The sequence below is a fragment of the Aotus nancymaae genome, unplaced genomic scaffold, assembly GCF_030222135.1.
Source record: "Aotus nancymaae isolate 86718 unplaced genomic scaffold, 86718_ANA_hifiasm-v0.15.2.pri h1tg000062l, whole genome shotgun sequence".
Classification (NCBI taxonomy): domain Eukaryota; kingdom Metazoa; phylum Chordata; class Mammalia; order Primates; family Aotidae; genus Aotus; species Aotus nancymaae.
The window spans coordinates 42,893,981-42,917,160 of NW_026988476.1; the positions used below are offsets into that span (position 1 = coordinate 42,893,981).

Below are 23,180 nucleotides of genomic sequence, written 5' to 3' on the forward strand. Positions count from 1 at the left end.
CCCCAGGGCTCATGTACATAACTTCTCTTGGCATTGCCACCTACTTAAGAGATCAAATTTTGATAATTGTGTAAATATTTTGTAGCTAAACTGCGAAGTTCATATACAAAAGCGTGTGCATATGCATGCAAACGTGCACACACAATATTGCATGAATCAAAATCACAAATTATAGTGTAGATGTGATAACTACAGCAAAGGAGAAAGAAATAAAGATTCAAAAAATTGGCAGTAAACTAAAAATATATGTTGAGTAATAACATCAGTAATTATTATAATAAGAAAGAGGCCTGGAAAAGGTGATACGAGAAAAATCCCGCCTTATACTTTAATGTATCCTATTTTTCTTTTCTAAAACCAATCATCCCAAGAGGGTTCCATCTGTAATCTACCACAACAAAATAACGTGTCCTCAAGAAAATGACATACTAGATAGACTATTACCTGCAGGATGCGGCATACTCCAAAGCTACCTTTAACTTACCTATAATGAAAGTCGTTCACTGGTTATGCTGACAAGGCTGTCAACACAACATAACTTTGCCCCAATATCTACAAAGTGGTGACCTTGAGGAGAAAACCAAGCAATGTTGTTTCTCGGAATGGTATAGTTGGTCACTAGCGTGATTTTTTCGTGTTATTTTATATGTTTAGGAATACTAGATGTTGTATACCATGAAAGAAGGTGACCAAATTAAACCTGGGGACTGGCAGATTACTTCTCCATGTAGTAAACTTGTATGATATTTTGGTATGGCAAAGTAGGAAACTAACACACAATTCTAGTCTATTGAGGCAGATACTATATTTTTGAAAAACTGTGTCTTGCATGTATTCTACATACCCGTCACTGTAAACTATTAAAGCAAACTCAAACCTATAGGAGAATATTAAACACCGAATATTTTCTAAAAACATGAGCTATTAGCTGTTAGTTGACAAAACTCATTTTTAAATTTTTTATCCTTTTTTTTTTCAAAAACTTTTTAAATTAGTTATTTCTAAGCCTCAGCACTTTGAAACCATGGAAGAACATATATTCCACTTGGCAGTATTATGGATTGATTAATTTTCCAGCTAACTACTACTAATTCTAGGAAGAAAAAGATAGATGTTTTGACTTCCTGCTGGCAAGGCAAAAAAAGAAAATTTAACACTTGTGGTAAAAATAACTCTGAAACATATTTTCTTCCTTATTTCCTTAATTTCTTATGAATAGCTTTTGTTTCAATGCTTTGTATAAAAAGTGCTTGTTTTAAAACTTAGAGTGTGTTTTCCCACAGAAACCATGTCATAATCAGAGGCTGGGTTCTCATGCCACGCTGTAGTCATGAGGCTTTCTGCTCAGTGTTACACAGTCCACATTACCTAAGCAGGAACTGGAAGAAATGAACAAAAATAGACTCCCATAGACCCTGATTTCTACTCACTAATTGGTGAAAGACTTCAGTCCCCTGAACCCAACCCCCAAGCTGCTTCTGAGATGTCCTTAGGTCTGGAATCCACCATGAATACAATACTTTCAAATTGTCCTCCTGGAGCCCAGCAGTACCTGGGAAGAAGCAAGCCCAGTTCTCCAACAGGAGTCACGGGATGTGGACTGGCAGCTTCCCATGGTCTGTACAGAGATCTGTAGGAGCTTGCTGAGTAGGAGAAACAATTTCAGCATTTTTATATTTTGGCATGTATCTTCCTACGAGCACAAGAAAGACAGCCCTGAGCAGTGATACATAGCTTTTGCTTCTCCTCCCTTCCCATCAGCTGTCGCTTTTGCTCTCAGAGTGCCCATGAATGGCCTCCCCACTTGTAATTTGCTGCGGTTGATCTGTCATCTGAGAGGTCAGATGACCAGAGCTGTTAGAACTATGTGTAAATTTAGAGCCAAGCTCTGAGAGACATCCAGAGACCCTCTCTTTCAGGAGAACTTGTAGCAGGTTTCCTGGCAGTAATCTCCTTTCTTTTCAGAGCTATTCTTATCTAATTCCCTGCTTGACAGTCTCAAAAGCCTGACCTCCATCTGCAAGAGGTGTTCCTATTGCACGATAAGTGAAGAACACAGCAGAATGGAAGAAGGAGACATATAATCTAGTGCCTGTGCTAGAGCCTACCCTGGGGACCTTCAGACTGACAAAACCTTTCTGTTTTCCATTTCCTCACAAGTGAAATGGGTATAACTATAACCGTCCTGGTTACAGACAGTGAGGTATAACGGATTGAACATTTTATGCTGCTTTAAGAATGAGTTATTATGGAAACAGTGTCTTTAAAAAGAACAATTATCATTCTCAGGGGTCTGTAAATTATAGATACAGGCCATCCAGCCCGCTGCCTGTTGTAAATAAAGTTTTATTGGAACATAGCCTCACCCCCTCCTTTATGTAGTGTCTATGGATTCTCTTCTACTACAATAGCAGAGTTCAGTAGTTGCAACAAAGATCCCATGGACCACAAAGCAGAAAATTTCTACTATCCAGCCCTCTACAACAAACAGTGTTTCTGATCCATCTTAAGATATTTTTTTAAAGACTTATTTTTAAACAAACACATTTTCATTGTCCCACACACAAAAAATGCAGTTGCTTAATATGTCATATTTCCCAACATAGCCTGTACACTTAACAGAAGACCTTCAGTAGAAAGTCCCATTAATAACACAGAAGAAATTTATTACACAAATTATCTGCTATGTAAATCCATTGCTGTGAAAAGAGTAGTACTCAGAATTATGTTAAGTTCAATTCTTAAAACAATAATTAGCTCAGAGCTAAGATTTATTTCTGGTGTGTATTTTAGGGAAAATAAAATCAGTAATGCATTATTATCCCTATTGTGTCTCACAGCAATGAGGGCAAGCAAGCCGCCCAGAGTCGTCAGTGCCAAATACACTGTGGGAGCTCAAATATTAATCAAAATGACATCTGCAATATTTTCCTTTCCTAATCAGGCCTACACATCATGGGACATCTGGCAAATCAATAAGCAAAACTAGATGCCCTCATCACTCCTAACCTGGCAGTACTACATTTTTAGCCAGAGGACGAGGGCCCTCAGTGTCACACAAACCCTTCTTGACCTCAGTTGTTTGCCACTTCCAAGAGATGAGTGTGCCCACCTATGATCTGAAAACTTACCCTGCCATGCATCTGACTATGCCACCTAGCACAGAAAGAAACATCCCTTATCAGTCCAAGATAAAATAGGCACAGTGGCACATAACTCTAGAATATGCTTGTGTATTCTGCCAAAGAGACTCATAAGTGAGAATAGGGTGTTATAAAGTGCTTGTGAAAAATGGAAGAGGCTTCACATCCTGTCCTCTATAATCAAGGAAGGGTGGCACAGAGACTTAGGCTATACCCCATACTTCCCAAGCTCCCACCGAGGCTGAATTTTGGCAAGTTGAGAAATAACGACTTTTGGCTTCAAGCCCCTTTTCCTGCTATTTCTTTTCAGGCCCCTTTCCTCAAAACTCTTATCCCACTGGCACCTCCTATTTTCTCTCTGTGGGCTGTGGAGTTGCTCTAGTGCTGAAAGATCTGATAAATACCTTCATGTCAATTTATTCCTCCTTCACGTAGTTAGAGGAGGCAGAGTGCTGGAGAAATGAAACTAGGAATAGGTCTGTTCACGTATGGAACTAAGTGTGAACCCTATGGAGAGAATAGCAAAGCTAAAAGGCCAAGGCCCAGAAAGAACTGACTGGCGTAGGAAATACAGACTTTCCCCTGAGAAAGTGAAACACGCCCATGAACTCTGAAACCCTAGGGGAAAGTTAAAGCAGAAAGCTAAGGACTTGCTTACAGTTGGGAGGCCGTGATCTAAGAGCCACAATTGGCCAATGTTAAGGTGAATTCATTCATACTAAATCTACCGAAGAAAGAGCATTTGGATTAGTTCACTCATTCATTCATCATTTGTGTGCTGGGCACATCCATGAGCAAGTATATTCCATACCCTCACAGAGCTCTTTTCAGCCCGTTTTGGCTTTAGTTGGCATTTTCCCCTCTAGCTTATGAAAATATAAATAGAAACTCTTCCTGATCTCAGAGCATTTCGCCTTTATAAGTAAAGGATAAAACAGAAATAAAGTACAATAAACATGATGGAAGCATCTTAGCCAGCTGAAATCCAGCTTGGAAAAATAAACCGTAATTCACTAAATTTTAACCAAAATTAAAATTGCCGAGATTAAAGGCAAAACACAACAAAGGCAATACCAGACACAAGACTAAATGGAGCAACATAAACTTATTCAAAAGGAATGAATGTGATACGGGAAATTGGGCCACCAGTCACCTTCACAGGGTCTTGTGAGGCTCAAATGAGGTAGTCAATGGGATGAAGTCTAAAAAAGGGAAGAGGCACATCACAAATGTGAAGGTCTGGGTAGAATCATTAATACTACCATCACCAATTACAAGCTCATCTTAAGATGAGTTGAGATTGTTTTTAAACTAGTAATATAGATAACCAAAAGATTAACAACTTATAGGTTAGTTTGGCACTTAGCCTATCCATATTGTTTGACATGGAAATTCTAAAACAAACTTTTTATCGATAATAATGTAAATAACCAGCTATAGGAGATTCCTGACTTAAAGTATAGTATGTCCATAATGACCACTCTATGGATTATTATCCATGTGACAGCCCACTCCATCCTTTCCCACCCTTCTGTGTCCTTCCTTCTTTGTGCACAGGGAGGCTGATGCCTAGAACTGAATGCCCTTCCCCTCTCACTTACAGTGGAGTCAATTAATGGAGGTGACAGCAGAAGAAGAAATAATTTCTTCCAACCCTCCCCTCTCTCTGCCAGTCATGCATCTCTGGCAGGAGCTGCTGCTCTTCTCTAACTTCATGGGGTAACCACTCCTCCTCAGCTTTGACTCTCACTGGGTTCCAGCAGCAATGTTTTCTCCTCTTTTTGCTTCAGTCCTAGAGGTGGCCAGAGCTTCCTGATGCTGCCAGTGTCTGGGTGCAGGGGGCCCTCACCATCCATTCCTTGTCTGATCCCTTATCCCTACTCACACCTCTATAACTAGTCCTTTCATTCAAGTCCCTTCATTTGACTCATCTAGGTTGACTTCAGTTTCCTGCCAGGACTGTGACTAAAATACAATATAGACTAAAATACAGTAAATATCTGTTTATTGACATAGAAAACTGTCTGACAGAAAGTAGATCAAAATATTAATAGCACTTATTAATTAGTAGGATATACTATTTGTTTTTCTTATATTTATTTTTCAAACTTTCTACAGCATTTGGTTATGTATTTGAGGGAGTATAAAAAGGAAATGAAAAATTAAAATACAAAATGGGAATAAATATAATCTCAAGAAGTACTAACAGTTTGGCTTTCCTTCTTTACTTCTCACTCTGCCAAAAAAAATATATAAACATAAAGTTACACAGCCTGAAGTTATCCCAATGGGTAAAGGGGACCATAAACACTCTTGATTGCCCAGATATTTCTTTATTCTTGCTGGATTCTGTTACCCATGAAAAATAGGTTTAGTTACCAAGTGTTCACAATTGAAAATGTAATTGGGCATGTTAATAAGCATATATGATTTACAGGCTCATATTTTTTACAAGCAGAAGTCGAGACTTTGCTGCATTCTTTGATAGTAACAATAGTCAACTATTAATAAGGGCTTACCACCTGCAGGTACTGTTTATAAGCATTGTAGGTATTAGCTCATTTAATCTTGACAGAAAAGCAGTATTATTATCCCATTTCACAGATGAGGACATTTACAAGCAAAGAAGTAATGTAATTTGACCCAAGATCCCACTAACAGGTTCTGGAGGCAAGCTCAGGCTTTAGGTCCTATTTTATCTGTTATAATTAACTGTTGCTCAAATCAAAAAGTCCAAAACTCTCCTAATTTTGTGCATATTGTGCAAAGAACAACCAAGACCCTCAAACTGGTTCACCACTTACTAGTTGTACGTCTTGTACATTTATGTATTGGGGATCTACAAATTCCTCATCAATAAAATGGTGAATAATACTTCCTCCATCTACCTCAGTTGTGAGAATCAAATGGGAAAATGAGCAGGAAAGCCCATGGAAGCTATCAAACAAGTTACAGATGTAAGGCAGTATTATGTTGCACCCTCTAAACACTAGTACATTAGTCATCCTCACTTACACACGATAGTCAAATGCAAAGAAAATAGCCATTATTTTGGTGAAGTATGGCTCTAAACTATATAATATTGTAAACCATCCAGTCTGTTAATAACACCCAACATAAAACCACCACTGATTAATCAATAAAAATCATACTATAGTTTAAGTGAAATGTACTCTCAAACGAACTTCCCTGACTCACGTTCATTAATTACCTCACCTTATTTGATATGTTCCCAGGATTTTCTGGACTGTATTACTCTCAATCTTTAGTTATGTAGTAATTTTTTTTAAATTTTGAAGTTCAAACTCTACATTCTCTATGCTACGATATCAAAAGTTCAATTGAGCCACTCAGTTTTCCGTTTCCCTGACTCAACTTTTTGGAGTTTTATAATTAATTATATTCCATTATTACTGATCATCAATTAGCTCAAAATGTTGCTGAGATGGTGAGCATGCTGAAGAAAGCAGAATTTAATGATAATTTGAGACCAGTAGGACACTAAATTTCTCTCTTGTTAATAATTAAAGTAGATAACTTATGTTTTTATTTATAGCTTCCAGAAATATCCGGCTCATTCCTGTGCACTGCCCTGTCAGCTAATCATCAGTTGGTCAGGATCTGACTTAGGCCGTTGTGTTTTATTTTGCACACATGCCTTTAACTGAAGCCATTAAATGCAGCCCAAACAAAGGTTAAAGCAAGTGAGGTCATCACCGTGTCTTCTCTGAAACTTTTTCCATCTGGTCAAATGCTTGTACATCATAAATATATAAAGAATGAAAGGGGTAAAATTTCAATTTACCTGTTTCAATTTCCCAGATATAGACTGAGTCATCTGCACATCCAACAATTAAAAAATTCTCAACAGGGTGCCATTTTACCATCTTCACCGGAAAAAGGTGCTTCCGGGCATGCAGAAGGCAACTCTTTCCCTCAAGGTGAAGGAGAGCCACGGAATGGTCACTGCACACACAGCAAACTATCTGATCACCCCTTAGCTGTGAAAAAACAACATGCTTATGTAAGTAAATAGTCAAATGCTTTCTTTATGATCAAGTCAGATTTTTTCTCCCCTCAGTAACATAAAAAAGTTTTGTTAAAGCCCCATTTACAAAAAGGATATTTCTGCTTCCTCCAGCACTTTCCCATACTCTACAGAGGAGATTTAAACACTGAGTAGAGTTTAAGCTCAACAGATTCTCAGGAAGGTCAAGAGATGAATCCAGGACAGATCTACTTATAAGATAAATGAAGGACTTGACCATCACTCAGCAAATTCAGGCAGCGAGGCAGACATCGGAAATAATGCAGAATAAAATAAACCCCGGAACTAATTTGTTGCCACAAAAAGAAGCTATTTGTAGACACAAGCTTAGGCCCAAGGGTATCGTGAGCTGATATTTTCCACTGAAAGCCTCAAAATGTGATTTGGTGCTGTTCCCAGAACTATACAGATTCTAATCCAAACAGGAAACGCAGTGTAGACACAATCTAAAAGAGGTAAGCATTAGATAGCTCCAACTGAATGTATAGCCTCAAAGACATCAGGACCAAAAATAGGCTCCCAGGACAACAATCCTTAAGAGACTTTTTTAAAAGTCAGCATGTGGTTACCTTGAACAGGTTAGGACAGTTACTATCCATGGCAGCTTCTAATGATCTAGCCAGAATTTTTGGCTGTTTTGTTGAAAGCTTCAGTTTGGAAACCTTGAGACACCCACTACTCATCGTTAACCTCTCTGGGGGTGGCAATGGGGAAAGATTAGGGCACATGTTTTCTTGTACAATTAAAAAAAAAAATCACAAAATGGCAGGTGTGATAGATCTGGAGCCTAGACTTGTAGAATGGATCATATGTCATTTCCCCCAACCATTTTAACTCTGGGAGAACCTGCCCATTCCTCAGCTTCTAGAACAGGCAGCCCAATGTGCTCTAGAAAACTTACACACATATACCCACATACCATGTAAAACACAAATCTTATGGTTAGGAATAAACCATAAAGAAATAATGTTTATAAGCAAATTAACTGACTTAAAAAATCATTTTACCTATGTTACCATGTCCTTTTACTACAGACAAAACTCAAAAGTTGATTGTTCATGTTTTTTTTTAAAGTAGACTTTACAAAAGCTGAATTTAAGTTGATGTTACATGAGAAAATTCTACCTAAAGCTATTTCATTTTGCCCAAAACAAGGTAGATGCTCACGAACTTACTAAAGCTCATTCTCTGATAAATAAATGAATAAGCAAATAAAAATTCATTTAAGAAGAAAATGTGCTGGGTGCAATGGCTCACCCCTGTAATCACAGCACTTTGGGAGGCAGAGGTAGGAAGATTCCTTGCACCCAGGAGTTGGAGACCAGTTTGGGTAACAAAGTAAGATCCTATCTCTACAAAAATAAAAATAAAAAACATTAGCTGGGTGTGGCAGCACATGCCTGTAGTCCCAGCTACTTGGAAGGCTGAGGCAGGAGGATCCCTGGAGCCCAGGAGGTTGAGGCTGCAGTGAGCCATGATCATGCCACTGTACTCCAGCCAGGGTGACAGAGTGAGACCCTGTGTCTCCCTCTTTCTCTCTTTCTCTCTCTCTCTCACACACACACACACACAGACATACACACACACAGAATTTGAAGAAAAATGTAACTATCAATATCCTTATAAAAAGAAATTTTTGGCAGGGTCTTGCTCTGTTGCACAGGCTGGAATGCAGTGGTGTGATCTTGGTTCAATGCAAAACAGAAGTTATTGAAGGCAAAAGTTAATTTCTAATTTATAGATTCTTTTGACTTGCTTTTGCATTGAGTATGTACTACTTTTATTTTTAAAAGATAATTTCATTAAAACTAAGATATAAAAGAGAAAAAAACAGATCTAAGTACTTGGAGAGAAACAACTAAGTGGCTTTTATGAAGCTAAGCATTGATTAAACCTTTGCTTTAGAGCCACGTTATCTGTATACTGTAAGTTAAAATACTAAAATTCATATAGAAATATTATAAATAAATATATAAAAAATCCAGTTGTATTATAAGAACATAGAACTTACAGCTTTCTTTTCTTTGGAAATATAGGTCATTTTTACTTGTCTTATTAAGTATTGTGTAACATTATATAACTTTCAAATTTATGTGTTATATTTTACTCTTTGTCTTACTTTAAACTTCTCTGGTGACATCAAAAGACTTGTTACTGGACCAGCTTCCAAAAAGAATTTATGCAAAATTTCTTCAGTAAAGATATCCCACAAGATGACACATGAATCCTGGTCCCCTGACAACATCCAACTTTGGTCTAATTTTGAAGAAAGACCATGTGGGTAAAGCAATGAAGTGACGCTTTGGTAGTGGCCTTTAAGAACTTTGTGAGGGGGAGAATCTGAAAAACAATGAAACACCAAATAATACAGATGTTATTTTTGTTCAGACAATCATCCCAGGATTTTCTTTTATAAAATTTTAACATAAGGAAATTACATATAATTAAAGCATGCACTTGGCTAAGAAAACTAGTGAACACCCTTAGATCATCTTAAAAAGCAAGTGCCTCACCAGAAGCCAGAGCATGCTTTTGATGAAGCGCTACAGTTAGTTGTTCGAAGTCTATTAATTCTAGGCTGGGCATGGTGGCTCATGCCTGTAATATCAGCACTTTGGGAGGCCGAGAAGGGCAGATCACTTGAGGTCAGAAGTTCAAGACCAGCCTGGCCAACATGGTAAAACCCCATCTCTACTAAAAATACAAAAATTAGCTGGGTGTGTTGGCTTGTGCCTGTAGTCCCAGCTACTCAGGAGTCTGAGGCAGAAGAATCACTTGAACCTGGAAGGTAGAGGTTGCAGTGAGCCGAGATCATGCCACTGCACTCCAGCCTGGGTGACAGAGGAAGACTCTGTCTAAAAAAAAAAAGAAAAGAAAAAATGAGTTTACTGATTCTTAAGGATATTAGTAAGTTACCAATTCCAGTGTCATGGAATAGTAAACACTGTTCTAAAAGAGTGAACACTTCATACATTTGCCTCCATGACAATAAGTTCAGAATATTGCTTATTTGCCTCTACAAAAATAAGTTCAGAATATTACTTATTTTCATTCTCTTTTTTGGAGACAGGGTCTCACTCTGTTGCTCAGGATGGAGTGCAGTAGTGTGATCATGGCTCACTGTAGCCTCAAATTCCCTGGGCTTGGAGGATCCTTCTACCTCAGCCCCCTAGTAGCTGGGACCACAGGTGACTGCCACCATGCCCAGCTAATTTTTGTATTTTTAGGAGGGACAGGGTGTCACCATGATGCTCACACTGTCCTCAAACGTCTGGGCTCAAGGGATCCACCTGCCTCAGCCCTTCCAAAGTGCTGAGATTACAGGCAGTAGCCACCTCACCCAGCCTGTCATTCTTCAAATTATAGCAACTAAGTCTAGTATACCAGGAAAAAAAAAGTTTCAGAAAATATTTTTACTTTGAAAGATGTGAGAGATTACCTAATTCTACCTCTTTGCTTTACAGATAAAGCATCTGAGGCTCAGAGAGGTTAAGTGGCTTGTATCCAAGTGTGTAAAAGCAAAGCAAAATGTTTAAGAGTGCAGTGCAGCACTGCTGTTAAATGAGTCTGCCTTTTTCTTCCCCCGGGTCTATCACTTACTAGATATGTCACCATATCTAGTTTCCTTTCCCTCTAAACCGTAGATGTTACATCTGAAAATTTAGGATAATAATAGTCCTTACTTCAGACAAGACTGCTGTGTGGAATAAATAAGGTAATGTCTATAATTTTGTAGCACTCTGCTTGGCACTTGGTAGGCATATGGACATTTCAAATCATAGCTGTATGAGAACACAGGACTAGTGACACACTACTGTGCTAAGGGGTGACTCTTCCCCTAGCCACACTGCTTCTTCCTTCATCATTCGCTAAACTCCCCCAAATTCATAAGCCACAAACTCTCTTTATTCAAATTAAAAATAAACCTCATGTAAGGATTATTATTATACTTCAGAAACTTCTATTCCATCAGGACATCCTCACTTTGTATCTCCTAACAAACCAGGATGAGTGCTCATTCAGATGCTAGAAGTCAAATGTGGCTTCTTCTTGCTTTCTGGATATTAGGATAAATCAGCTTAGATAAAAACTGCTAGGTCTTCGCTTTTTCACTAACTTTTAACAGCAGCCATTTAGCTGTACACCAGTACATTACCTCTCCTTGGTTCATTGCCATTTACTCTTCCACTTCAGTCAATCACTGAAGCGTAAGTCAGTAACATTTAGTAAGTGGCCAAAGTAAACTGAGAACAATAGTAGACAATATAAGATTTTTTAAAATTGAGATTTAGTCCTTACCCTTAAGGACGTTATGCTCTAATAGGATTTATATAACAATAATAAAATAGGCCAGGCGCAGTGGCTCACACCTGTAATCCCCAGCACTTTGGGAGAGCTAGGCAGGCAAATCACCTGAGGTCAGGAGTTCGAAACCAGCCTGGCCAACATGGTGAAACCTCGTCTCTACTAAAAATACAAAAATTAGCCAGGCGCAGTGGTGGGCACCTCTAGTCCCAGCTCCTCAGAAGGCTGAGGTAGGAGAATCGCTTTAACCTGGGAGGCAGAAGTTTCAGTGAGCTGAGTGAGATTGCACCATTGCACTCCAGCCTGGGCAACAGAGTGAGACTCCACCTCAAATAATATTAACAATAAAACAGTATACAGTTTTTTTCTACACATTCTAAATCTCAATCACCTCCTATATGTCTTTCCCTTACATAAGACAATTTAATAGGTATTTGTTGTTGTAACACACAAATGCAGAAAGATGTATAAGCACATATACACATTTCATTCACAAAGACGTATAGATTAAAACAGAAAGACACTCTTTTTCTTCTGATTAGCAAAGATTAAAAAGTTTAATAGCATACGAAGTTGGTAAAGTTTGGGGAGAAAGACATTTTTATAGGCTATTAGTGAAAAATGCATGCATATTGATGAAAGTTCTTTACAGAATATTTTAGATATATTTTCAAAATTAAAAATGCAAACAAATGTTGATTTAGTGATTCTACTCTTAGGAATTAATATACAGATATGCCTGTATATATATACAATGGTAATCAATTCCACATTGTCCATGGTAGCTAAAAACTAGAAAACCTATATACCAATTAATAGGAAATTAAAGTTATAGATTATTACTAATTATTTAAAGTCAGCTCATAAAGAATGCACTCCGAAATATTTTATTTAGATTTGTTTAAGGACATTTGAGTAAAGCATGTAGAATATGCTTTTATTTGTGCAATATAATTAAAATATTGTATATTGTCATGCTTGGTATGTGCTTAAATACACATAGAAAATTTCAAGAGAAGTATAAATAAACTGGTATTAGCAGTTGCCTTTGAAGAAAGAAACTGGAGGATCAAGTAAGGAGAAAAACTCATTTCTTACAGTATAACCTTCTGCTTGAGGTTTTTTTTTTAAACCCTATATGTATGGTTTACTTTAACATTAAAATAGGTACACATTTATTGGCAAATGCCAGTAAATTCTTTAGGTCTCTAAATCTTCTTTAGTGCACCTTGTTGAAATTGCAGCTTAGATAAATTAAATAAATAGTGTCAAATAAAATTCAATGACCTTTTACTAAAGAAGCGCCTTCTAGAAGTCTTGCTTTGGCAGCATTCAAAGCCTGGGTAATGATAATTGTCCCATCTTCACAGCCACATATTAGTTTATCAAGACTTGGGATATACTCTGATGAAGTGACTACAGCAGTTCCTGCCCCATCTTTAAGCCCAGAGAAATGGTCGATAATACTTTGCGACACAGTATCATGCTTATCAAAATTATCTTGAAGAGTCCAGGTGGTAGTTATTGCTATCTCTAAAAAGAAAACAAACACAAAAAGAAAATTTGGTTTATCAATGCATCATAGACATGGAAAATATCAAGGCACCCTCCCTTCAAAAATATGAATACCGTTTAACAGTCTATCCCCTATTCATATTGCCAGCGTCTATCTCTTGTTAAGTTCAATTGATGTTAACATAAATTATATCGGTTGTGTTACTATATAAGATCTATAAGCTTTGTGTTTATACCTGCTTTTATGTTGTCATTTAATACATAATAGTACACAATAAATTTTTCCTGTTTGTGATCCCATATTGCTCACCTTAGAAGAACCAATGAGTTAATTACAAATTAGTTCTAAGAAGACATGTGACTAGAAATGGAAACTGACTTACCTCTAGGAGAACCATCAAACTTGGACACAGGAACATCAGGGATGTGCCACAAAGTAATTCTTCCTGAGAGTTCTCCAGAGAAAAGTACCTTGTAAAAAGGCTCTTTCCGTTCGTTCATGTAGCCCATAACAAAGGGACGGCTCTGTTCCGAAACAGAAAGTGAGCTTTTATGTAGGAAATATTCTAACTATGGAGAGATGGCCACTGTTTTTAAACAGAGAAACAACACTTTATAACTGAAGTAAGTCTTTTCAATTTATTTCCCACTGTTTCAAAATTTCAAAGAAGTAATCTGTGATCTAGGACTAAAGAGGCTTTATAAAACAAGAAGCAAAGTCATAGACTTCAGAAAGTTAATATGAGTATCTAACATTTACTGACCATGTTATTTGTGTGTGTATATATATGTATACACATATATACTGCTATGTGTACACATTACTGCAAGGGGCTTTCTACATATTCAGTTAAATAATCCTCACAATAACCTTATAAAATTGGTACTAGCGTTGTTTTCATTTTACAGACAAGAAAACTTGAAGTGAAGAGATTGATCTGTCTAAGGCGATTAGAGGTGGCAATGGGCTTTGACTCCGTAATTCTGATTCAGGAACCCAGGTCCTGAATAGTTATAATTGTAACTGTTATACAATAGTTCCTGTGTAGTTCTAATGGTCAGCTAAAACAGCAACAACTAATATTTATATAGTAATTTTATGTTATTAATATGTTTCTCACTTTTTGTTGACTGTTTTTTAGATTAAATATACTTGATTTCAGATTTCTCAAGTGGCCACAAGGGAAAAGGATTTCATAATTTATAGTGTGTGTGTGTGTGTGTGTGTGTACATATATAATGTTATACATTATATAAATTATGTATGATATTTAACATTGTATATACATTATATATAATTTATGATCTTGCTGAAGCAGAATATGAAGAGTGGGCACCAGTGCCCTTAAAGCTATGCCTTCACTAGTGAATGTGCTTAGAGCATCCCTGGTCCTTCTCAGGGCAGTACAGCTGTTCTGTGGGCAGGTTTGAAAATAGAGATTATGCATAAGGGATCAAAATCATTTAAGTGATTACAAAAACAAAGCCTGAACTCTCTTCGGTGCAGAAGTAAAAGTCATCCTAAAAAGAAAGCCAACTGCTGGTGCTAGAATTAAAGAAAAGTGATGCTTCCTAGTCACAAAATACATGCTTTAAGGTCTGGATTTAGACATATTAGTGAAAAGTTCTATTCATTAGTGATTATTAAGGGCCAAAACTAGCTACCTTTAATCTTCACGACAAAGCTATGTAGTAAGTAAACATTGTTATTATCTTGATACGAAAATAAGAAAACTCTGACAGAAAATAAGAAACCAATCCAAGGTCATCCAACCAAGATGTGTAATGAATTCCCTGTAGTCCCAAGAAATAAGCGCATCACGGAAAAATGGTTCCAATAAAGTCAGTTTCTAAATAAGTTTTTTTAAGGCTCAGAGGGCACTTTGGTGTCTTATAGACATGATTTTTATAGCTATTTGAAATGGTGTTGATAAAATTTGGTTAAATTGGCTACTCAAACTCTCCTACCATTGTATGCACTTAGAACTGATTGTTCCAACTCTCTGGTTATTCTGATTTAAAAATCCAAGAGGCTGGTGGGTTACTCAAGTTGGTGGCAGCACAGCTCCTCCCAGCTGGTGCTTTGCCCCTGCAGTTGAATTTCCCTGTTGCTTTCATCCCGGCTGCCTTCACCTTCTACACTGCTGCCTCTCACGTGCTCACATTCACCCCTTGGTCCCTTGCTCCTCCTCCTTCCAAACAGTTGCCTCTAGTTCTGCTATTCACCTGAAAACCTCTTCATAGTCCCTTACTATGTGAATTCTGATTTTTCATCATAGTGTCCATGAGAGTCTCCATCCTCCAGGAGGTAATAAAACATAGCCATTAGAACTGAAATCCCTGGGCTAACTGCTCTATTCAAATCCTGGCTTTACCACATGATAGCTCTATTAAAAGAGCGCGTTACTTACTGTAGGCAATTTGGTACACCTCACTGTCTCATTTTCTCTACCTGTGAAAGAAGACTAATAAAAGCACCTGATATATGGGATTGGTGTGAGAAATAATAAGTAGATAAAGATAAGGTGCTCAGAATGGTCCCTGGACATTTAATCCCTATTCAATTAATTTTAACAATTCTTGTTATTCTTTTCTCAGAATAATTGAGAAACTCACTCCAAAACCCATTACCAGATTTGGACTAAACCACTTGAGTTCAAATCCTGGGAATTCACCTCTCCGAACATCAGTTTCAAAATGGGATCTTGGTGGTAACTAAAGTAAATGAGGTTGTTTGTATGTTTGACGCTAATAAGGACTGAAACAAAGTTGTTTATCATCATCACCATCATCATCATCATCAGCATCAGTACTCTTAGTTCATGCACACACATTTTTTATTTGCGATCCTTAGGCTGTTTTTTTCCCAGCTATTCCCACCTCAGCACAGCAGCCTTACTCTGTGGCTGAGACCCTGGGAAGCCCAGTTCCTTATCTCAACAGCCAGGACCCCTGCACCACAGGCCTCAGCAATTACCAGCTATTATTTGGAGCCAGGGAGATCCTATGCAGTTACTGGAAGGAAAGATGAATCCCCATTCTCACCACTGCAACTCCATCAGCAGATAATGCTCATGGGCATTACAAACAGTAACTCTGAGAACCGGTTACTGTCAAACCTGGAGATTTAATACTGTGGTATAACTCCAAAAAATGAGTCTGGACAATACTACCTGTTTACAGAGCAGTATTGTCTAAGCTCACTGCATGTATCAAATTCATCTCATTCTACCACAATGCCTTCATTACCTGGTAACTTCAAGAGAGATTAGGAACTCTTATATTTAGTGAACACTGGTGATGCTTAAATAAGGTGAAGAAAGTCTGACTTTATGCGGTGGACAAAAGGCAAGTAAGGACAGGCAGATCAGCTTTTTCCAGTTTCCAAATATTCTACTCATATTTCACTGCTTTCTAGGCATTTCTCGATTTTAAGATACAGAAACAGCTATGGTTGTTTAAACAAGTATTATTGGTAAAAGACCCATAAGTTTGTTTTCACATTTTGAGAAACAAAGCAAGGTAACTTCCCATGAGATTAGTTATTTTTTTAGTTGTTGTATTCTTTCCTCATGGTTACATCTAGCATTGAAATTTGTAGGAATGAGAAGCCTCAGAAGGGCACAACTGATAATTGGCTTTCAGGGCAAACTGTGCTTTGTAAAAATGTATTCAAAGCTAAAGAGAAGGAAATAGCAGATTCTTTAAAACATAACTAAATATGCCTTTCTGAGTAAGCCCCAACACTGCTTTTGTGATGAACAGCAAAACAAGAAACTATTGCTGCCCACAAATAATTTAAGAAATAGTCATTGATGCATGCCATAATTATAAAGTTTGCTTGTGCCCCAGTGGCACTTGGGGTTCTAATTTTTGGCTGACAGTTTCTTAATCAAGTTTTCACAGCAAAACCTCACAGATATGTTAAAGGGACAATCACTGAACTATAGGATTTCCAACAGCTATGCTGCCTAATTAAGCAAACCATCATTCTGTTAAAACTAGCATGCTTCCTTGGTTGACACATCAATAATTCAAAACTCTTCCACTCTCCATGAAATACGTTTTGGGATAATTAACTGATGACAAAGTCCAAAGGCTTAAGAAAAAAAAAAACACTTTGGATAACACTACTGAAATGAAATAACTGCTTAAGTTTTCAGGCTTACTGGGGTGTCAAAATATGATTCAGTCAAGTAACAAGCTCACAATTATATTCTCAACTCTCTGCCAAAAGCATAATTATATTTGCTTTAACAAGAAAGTTTATTCATAAGAATAGCTAAATACATCTGAAAATGATATCAATTTATGATTAAGTAGAAAAACAATATAAAACATTTCATAAAGTTTAAAAATTAGAGTAGATACATAAAATGTTAACAATGTTTTGTCAAACCACCTGTCACAAGGGTCAGTGAAAAAAAGTGTGGTGTGTGTGTGTATGTGCTTGTACATATATATATACACACACACACACAAATGCAGAGACAGAATGAGAAAGTAAATATAGAAAAATGTTAATAATTGGTGAATCTAGGTAAAGCGCATATGAGTAATTACTGCAATACTCTTGCAACTTTTCCAAATGTTTGAAAATTTTCCAATCAAAAGTAAATACAGCAAAGTAAAAAAAAACTCAGTGAATATTTATTGCAGTGAAAATAGCAATTCTGTTTCTTTTCAACATTTATAATTTTCCTGTAATGAATATATATTGTTTCATTATAAACTTAAAATACAGTCTTAAAAATAGTAGATTTTTAAAGACAAAGTTTTCTCTTTGGTAGCCATTGACAATTAAACTTGATTTTCTCATTAACAAGTTGATGGGATGCTTCAATTCAATTTTTTTCAAGCCTGACTCTGTGACAGACAAAGCAGCACTTATCCAAGAAACTGAGTGAAACAGCTTTGAGGCACTCACTTTTTTCTTGCATTACCTTATTTTCCTGCACAGAAGTAGAGCACAGTAAATGAGGATAAATGGTCTCTTTAAGCACTCTTCCATCAGAAGGGTATATGCTTTTCGAAAGCCCACTGCGTGGCAAAAATAAAAAGCAAAGTTTAGAACTTTGGGGTTCTTTTTTCGTTTTTTCCCCCTCCCGCTTTCAAAAGCCGGATGGTATCGTTCAAGTTTCTAAACTCTAGTTAGAAATTGTTGGGTTAATAATTACAAGTGACTTTTTGAAAACCCAGCACCAGCTGTACAAGTTATACATGGTTAATCTCATCCCTCCATCCCCTGCTGTTTTGTACAAAGGCTGAAGCCTACGAAGCCCAGAGTAAATCTTCTAGTGCCAAAGTTGTTTTGTTCTGGTTTTTGATCATGGGCAGCATGCAGGGATTTTTACATAATAAACCTCCCAAAGTTCATTTTCTACCTGAATGTTTTGTATGCCGCTCCCATCTGAGCCCACCTGTTCAGCAGCTGATAGATGTAACTGTGACCATCTTCTGTCCATATGAGGATTCTGTGGGCAGCAATCACTTCTCCACCAGCAAAGAACTGCCCATTTCTACTAACTTCAGTCAGCAGAAGGGAAAAATTACAATAATCATAAACCTAAAATATAAAGTTGATGTACATTATCAAAGGTTAAAATCTAATCTGCCAATAAGGTAAATATAAATTCTGATAGTAATAATATAACATCATAGTAAGTGTTAATAGACTATACTGTACTCATATATTAAGATGATATTTTACCATCACTTATGTACTCATATTTATCTTAGAGTAGGTTTCAGTGGATAAAGTTCATCTGGCTATTTCATTCCAGAGTGTGTACACTAAACATAGAAACCAAAAATCCCCAAATTTCTAAGTAATTTTATTATTTCCATAATGAATAGACCAAGTTTTACATTTGAAAATTTATTATGCACATAAAAAATGTATATCACATAAATCTTTTGTTAGACCACATACTTTTAAATCTTTGTTTAAAAATACATTGTCATCATACGAGTAAGACTGTAGAGTTTTGTTAACCAATCCCATTATACAAAACTTTAAAGAAAAATAAATGCTATGAAATGATGGCAACTTAGCTTTTCTTTCTTCTTGGAAGTGTCAGTGAACATATTCTCAAGAAATAATGTTATTCCCTCTTAAAACCAATAAAAAAGTAAAACATCTAAAAGTATAATCAAACTATGTAGGTGAAAAGTATATTTTTAGTTCTGAAGTATAGATACCAAATTTTGAAAATAATTTAGAGCTGTTATTATGGTTTGTTGTTAACAAAATTAGGATAGACTACTAAATATCTAGTATCTTGAGATACAAAACTGTTGCGTACCATGATATTAAATATGTAGTAATCTATCCCAATTTTATTACAGAGTTAAAAACTAGTATGTCAGTCATAAAAGACACAACATTCCATGTTCTGGTAATACTATTATAGAGAATTTTTATCATATTTAAATCATATTATTATTTTTGCACAAAACAAAAAAGCCAAATTACATTTGTATATCACTGATATTTACTATATTATTTTGTAATACCTTCCAACATTTAGAAAATACCACCAAGAGAAGTCTCTCAGTATATGTGCAAAATCGTATTGTTTGGCAGTTCAAGGACTCAAGAAACTTGGATTCTTTTTCATAGACATCTTGCTTTTCCTTCAAAAGGAAAGAAAAATTTTTAGTACTAGTTCAGGTAATTTATACACAGCCATGAGAAGACCTGCTTCCCATACATTGCAAGTAGATCACACCATTATAAAATGAAAAGTATTTGAGTTTCCTTTTGAGTGTTTTGAACTAAAAAGTTACTTTGCAATAGAAGTTATGTACCTGGGTGACGAAATAATCTGTACAACCAACCTCCACCACACTTAATTTACCTTTATAACGAACCTGTATATGTACTTCTGAAAGTCTTAAAAAATGTTTTTAAAGAAATAAAGGATGTATTTCTTGGGGAAAAAAAAAAGCTGTGATCAGGAAATCCTCTTGGATTCAAGAACTCATTATATACAATCATTTAACAAACATTCTGTGGGGAACTATGGCTGGATGCTGAGAATGTCAAGATTAAGAATAAGCTACAGACCGTTAGACATAGCAGAAAGGTCAAACAAAAAAATGTAAAATGATGACTTAAAAAAAACCCTACAGTATTTTATTTTATTTTTTATTTTTTTCTTTAGACGGAGTCTTGCTCTGTCGTCAAGGATGGAGTGCAGTGGCATGATCTCGGCTCATTGCAAACCCTGCCTTCTGTGTTCAAACCATTCTCCCACCTCAACCTCCGAAGTAGCTGGGATTACAGGTGCACAGCACCATGCCCAGCTAAATTTTTTTGTATGTTTAGTAGAGACAAGTTTTCACCATATTGGACAGGCTGGTCTCAGACTTCTGACCTCTGGTGATCCACTCGCCTTGGCCTCCAAAGGGCTGGGATTACAGGCGTGAGCCACCATGCCTCGCCTAGTATTTTAATTGCTAAGAAAAAAAAGTGAACAAAGTGCCAACACATGGCACATAGATTACTATATTCCCAACAAGTTTGTGATAATGCTGGATGTGTATTTCTTGAGCTCAGCATACCAACAAAATTCCTAGGCTTCCTCAACCAATAAATTCCTAAAGAGATCCCAGAGCTCCTTGGGGAAGCCTAAATAATTTTGTCATCAACACAAATAGTATGGTTGTTCTTTCGTCCATCATCTCAACTTGTAGCCTGATGTCAGGGAAGAGGTGAATATACTGGACCCCCCAGGGATGTGCCTCTCAGTTGTTTATAGTCATTTGCCTGCCACTGTTAACACATACTCAGAAGAAAGGGGGATTTCTGCTGTAAGGACCAGAAAGATACTCCGCCATTTTTTTTTAAATTAAAAATGTAATCTTTCTCTCTGTGCATATGTGTGTGTGTGTATAAATGAAAACATTTATATATACATGGAGAAGAGGTTGGAAGGATACAAGCCAATTGTACCAACGATCACCCCTGGGAAGATGGATGGGGGTAGATTATGGAGGTAGAATTTATACACTTCTATATTATTTGAACTTTTAACAATAAGCATGTAATAGCCTCATAATTTACAAGTTTTGATGAATATGCTTGAAATTGTAGGGAAAAAAGAGTAGGGTTCCCAAGCCAACCTGAATGCTGTTGATAGATGAGGAGAGATCCCATACTTTGAGCTCACCAGCTACTGATACCACCAAGAGAGAATCTTCTGTGAAAAGAACAAAAGTCACATATAAGCTGACCATGGATATAATTGGGCATGTAAAAATCATTTCATAGTCATTTGAGAATTATGCAGGGCTGTGTAGTTGGAAAATTTTAATCTTTTGAGTTACTTTTTAAGTAGAAAAAATAAACATTCTACATCATGCTTGAAATCTGTTTTAAACTTTCAAAGTGATTCCTAGATAGAAGAAGAGCGCCACTGGAAGCAGACTGCATTGCAAATCATCATAACATGAAGCCTTCCTATTTCAGAAGTAAGTGAGGAGCCAACTTCCACTTCCCTTTGCAGTCGCTCATTACAGGAACTGAATTATCAATACTACATCCAGAAGATATAGCAGGGCAAAATTCCAGGAGTCCTGCTAACCCACAACAAAACCTGCTTGTCACTCTGAAAATGTAACAAGTAGAACTTGGTTATAAAAACACAGATTCTTGGGCAGGTGTGGTGGTTCACGCCTGTAATCCCAGAACTTTGGGAGGCTGAGGCAGGTGGATCACAAGGTCATGTGTTCAAGACCAGCCTGATCAAGATAGTGAAACCCCATATCTACTAAAAATACAAAAATTAGTCAGGTGTGGTGACATGTGCCTGTAATCCCAGCTACTCAGGAGGCTGAGGCAGAGAATTGCCTGAACCTGGGATGTGGAGGCTGCAGTGAGCTGAGATCATGCCACTGCACTAGAGCCTGGGCAACAGAGTGAGACTCCGTCTCGAAAAACAAAACAAAATAAAAGAAAAAAACAGATTCTCCTCTTTCCACCTCATCATAACCTTTTGCTGACTTTCCAATGTTTTGAACCACTGGCATGGGTGTTCTTAGTTTTTCTTGATCAGACGTATTACAGATGTATCCTCATTAATAGGTAAACATAAAGAAGCATTCTTTCTGAATTCCTGCCCAATATTTTGACAAATAATTCAAAAGTAGATATTTTTATATGTGATCTCTTACTGTCAGATGATATCCAACTATTACCTTGAATTCTCATGGAGTGAACAATGCACATGCAGTTGATCCAATTGGGAAACTGAGATGATCTAAAACTGTGAACAACAGCCAAAGTTTTGGCATCAATTATGAGGACATCTTGATATTCTCCACAACAAAGAAGCCAGCCTTCTCCTGTCATCCGGAATGAGCAGTGGTAATACTATGTATATGGAAACCAAAGCAAACATTTCATTATAACTAGAAATTAACATAATTTGTCTACATTGAAGACTTCTCCAGATTTTAGTTTTAGCTTACGATCAATTAAGGTATTGAACTGAATCGCAGCTCAAATTTTTCTTAGTTCGGTTATTTCAAACTCCCATTGGCACTTTAGTCTCCTTTGCATCTCATGATTTTTCTGGAGAAAGAGAGACCTTTTGGAAGGAGTGATTTTATTCTAAATTATAGAAAGCTCACACTTATATTATTTCTTGAGTGCAACTTGGAACTAAACAACAACCGCGGGGCCAGGCACAGTGGCTCATGCCTATAATTCCAGTGCTTTGGGAGGCTAAGGCAGGAAGATCGCTTGAGGCCAGGAATTTGAGGCCGCCATTAGCACCACTGCATTTCAGCCTGGGTGACAGAGCAAGACCTTGTCTCTTAAAGAAAAAAAAAAAATAACAACAACACAACCCTGGTTCCTTATCCAAGCAACAATTCTGTATGTTAAAAAGAAATAAAGGGTTTGAAGGGCATTTAAGTATTATTGTACCAAATAAGTTTTGGAAATCTTTTATTAAAGGTCAAGTAATGCATTCTACTTTTAACCAGCTCTCTCTGTGCAGGATTTTATTCCCAGAAAAATAGAAGAGAGTTTGTGAATGTTGCAATGCAAATCATCAACAGTAAAAGTATGAAATATTTCAAAACATGGTCAGCACCATTGGAAGCATGCAACCACATTGCATATGCTTGAAAATCATCTACTAAAAGCCAAGATTTGCTTT

At 36.9% G+C, this 23,180-nt stretch overlaps 1 protein-coding gene across 4 annotated transcripts in view; it reads right to left on the minus strand.

Annotated features, from left to right (window-relative positions):
- Positions 1-23,180, minus strand: part of WDR72 (WD repeat domain 72) — a 187,462-nt gene that overhangs the window by 146,097 nt on the left and 18,185 nt on the right. For 2 of the 4 annotated variants that reach the window (XM_064365697.1, XM_064365694.1), the window contains exons 5-13: positions 22,213-22,387; positions 21,139-21,215; positions 19,528-19,647; positions 18,396-18,577; positions 17,955-18,051; positions 13,395-13,536; positions 12,784-13,029; positions 9,311-9,531; positions 6,949-7,144 (exon numbers count right to left, since the gene is read on the minus strand). In XM_064365697.1, the coding sequence (XP_064221767.1) occupies positions 6,949-7,144; positions 9,311-9,531; positions 12,784-13,029; positions 13,395-13,536; positions 17,955-18,051; positions 18,396-18,577; positions 19,528-19,647; positions 21,139-21,215; positions 22,213-22,387 (1,456 nt within the window). The remainder of the gene's footprint in view (positions 1-6,948; positions 7,145-9,310; positions 9,532-12,783; positions 13,030-13,394; positions 13,537-17,954; positions 18,052-18,395; positions 18,578-19,527; positions 19,648-21,138; positions 21,216-22,212; positions 22,388-23,180) is intronic. The other 2 variants (XM_064365698.1, XM_064365695.1) reach the window with 1 other exon arrangement.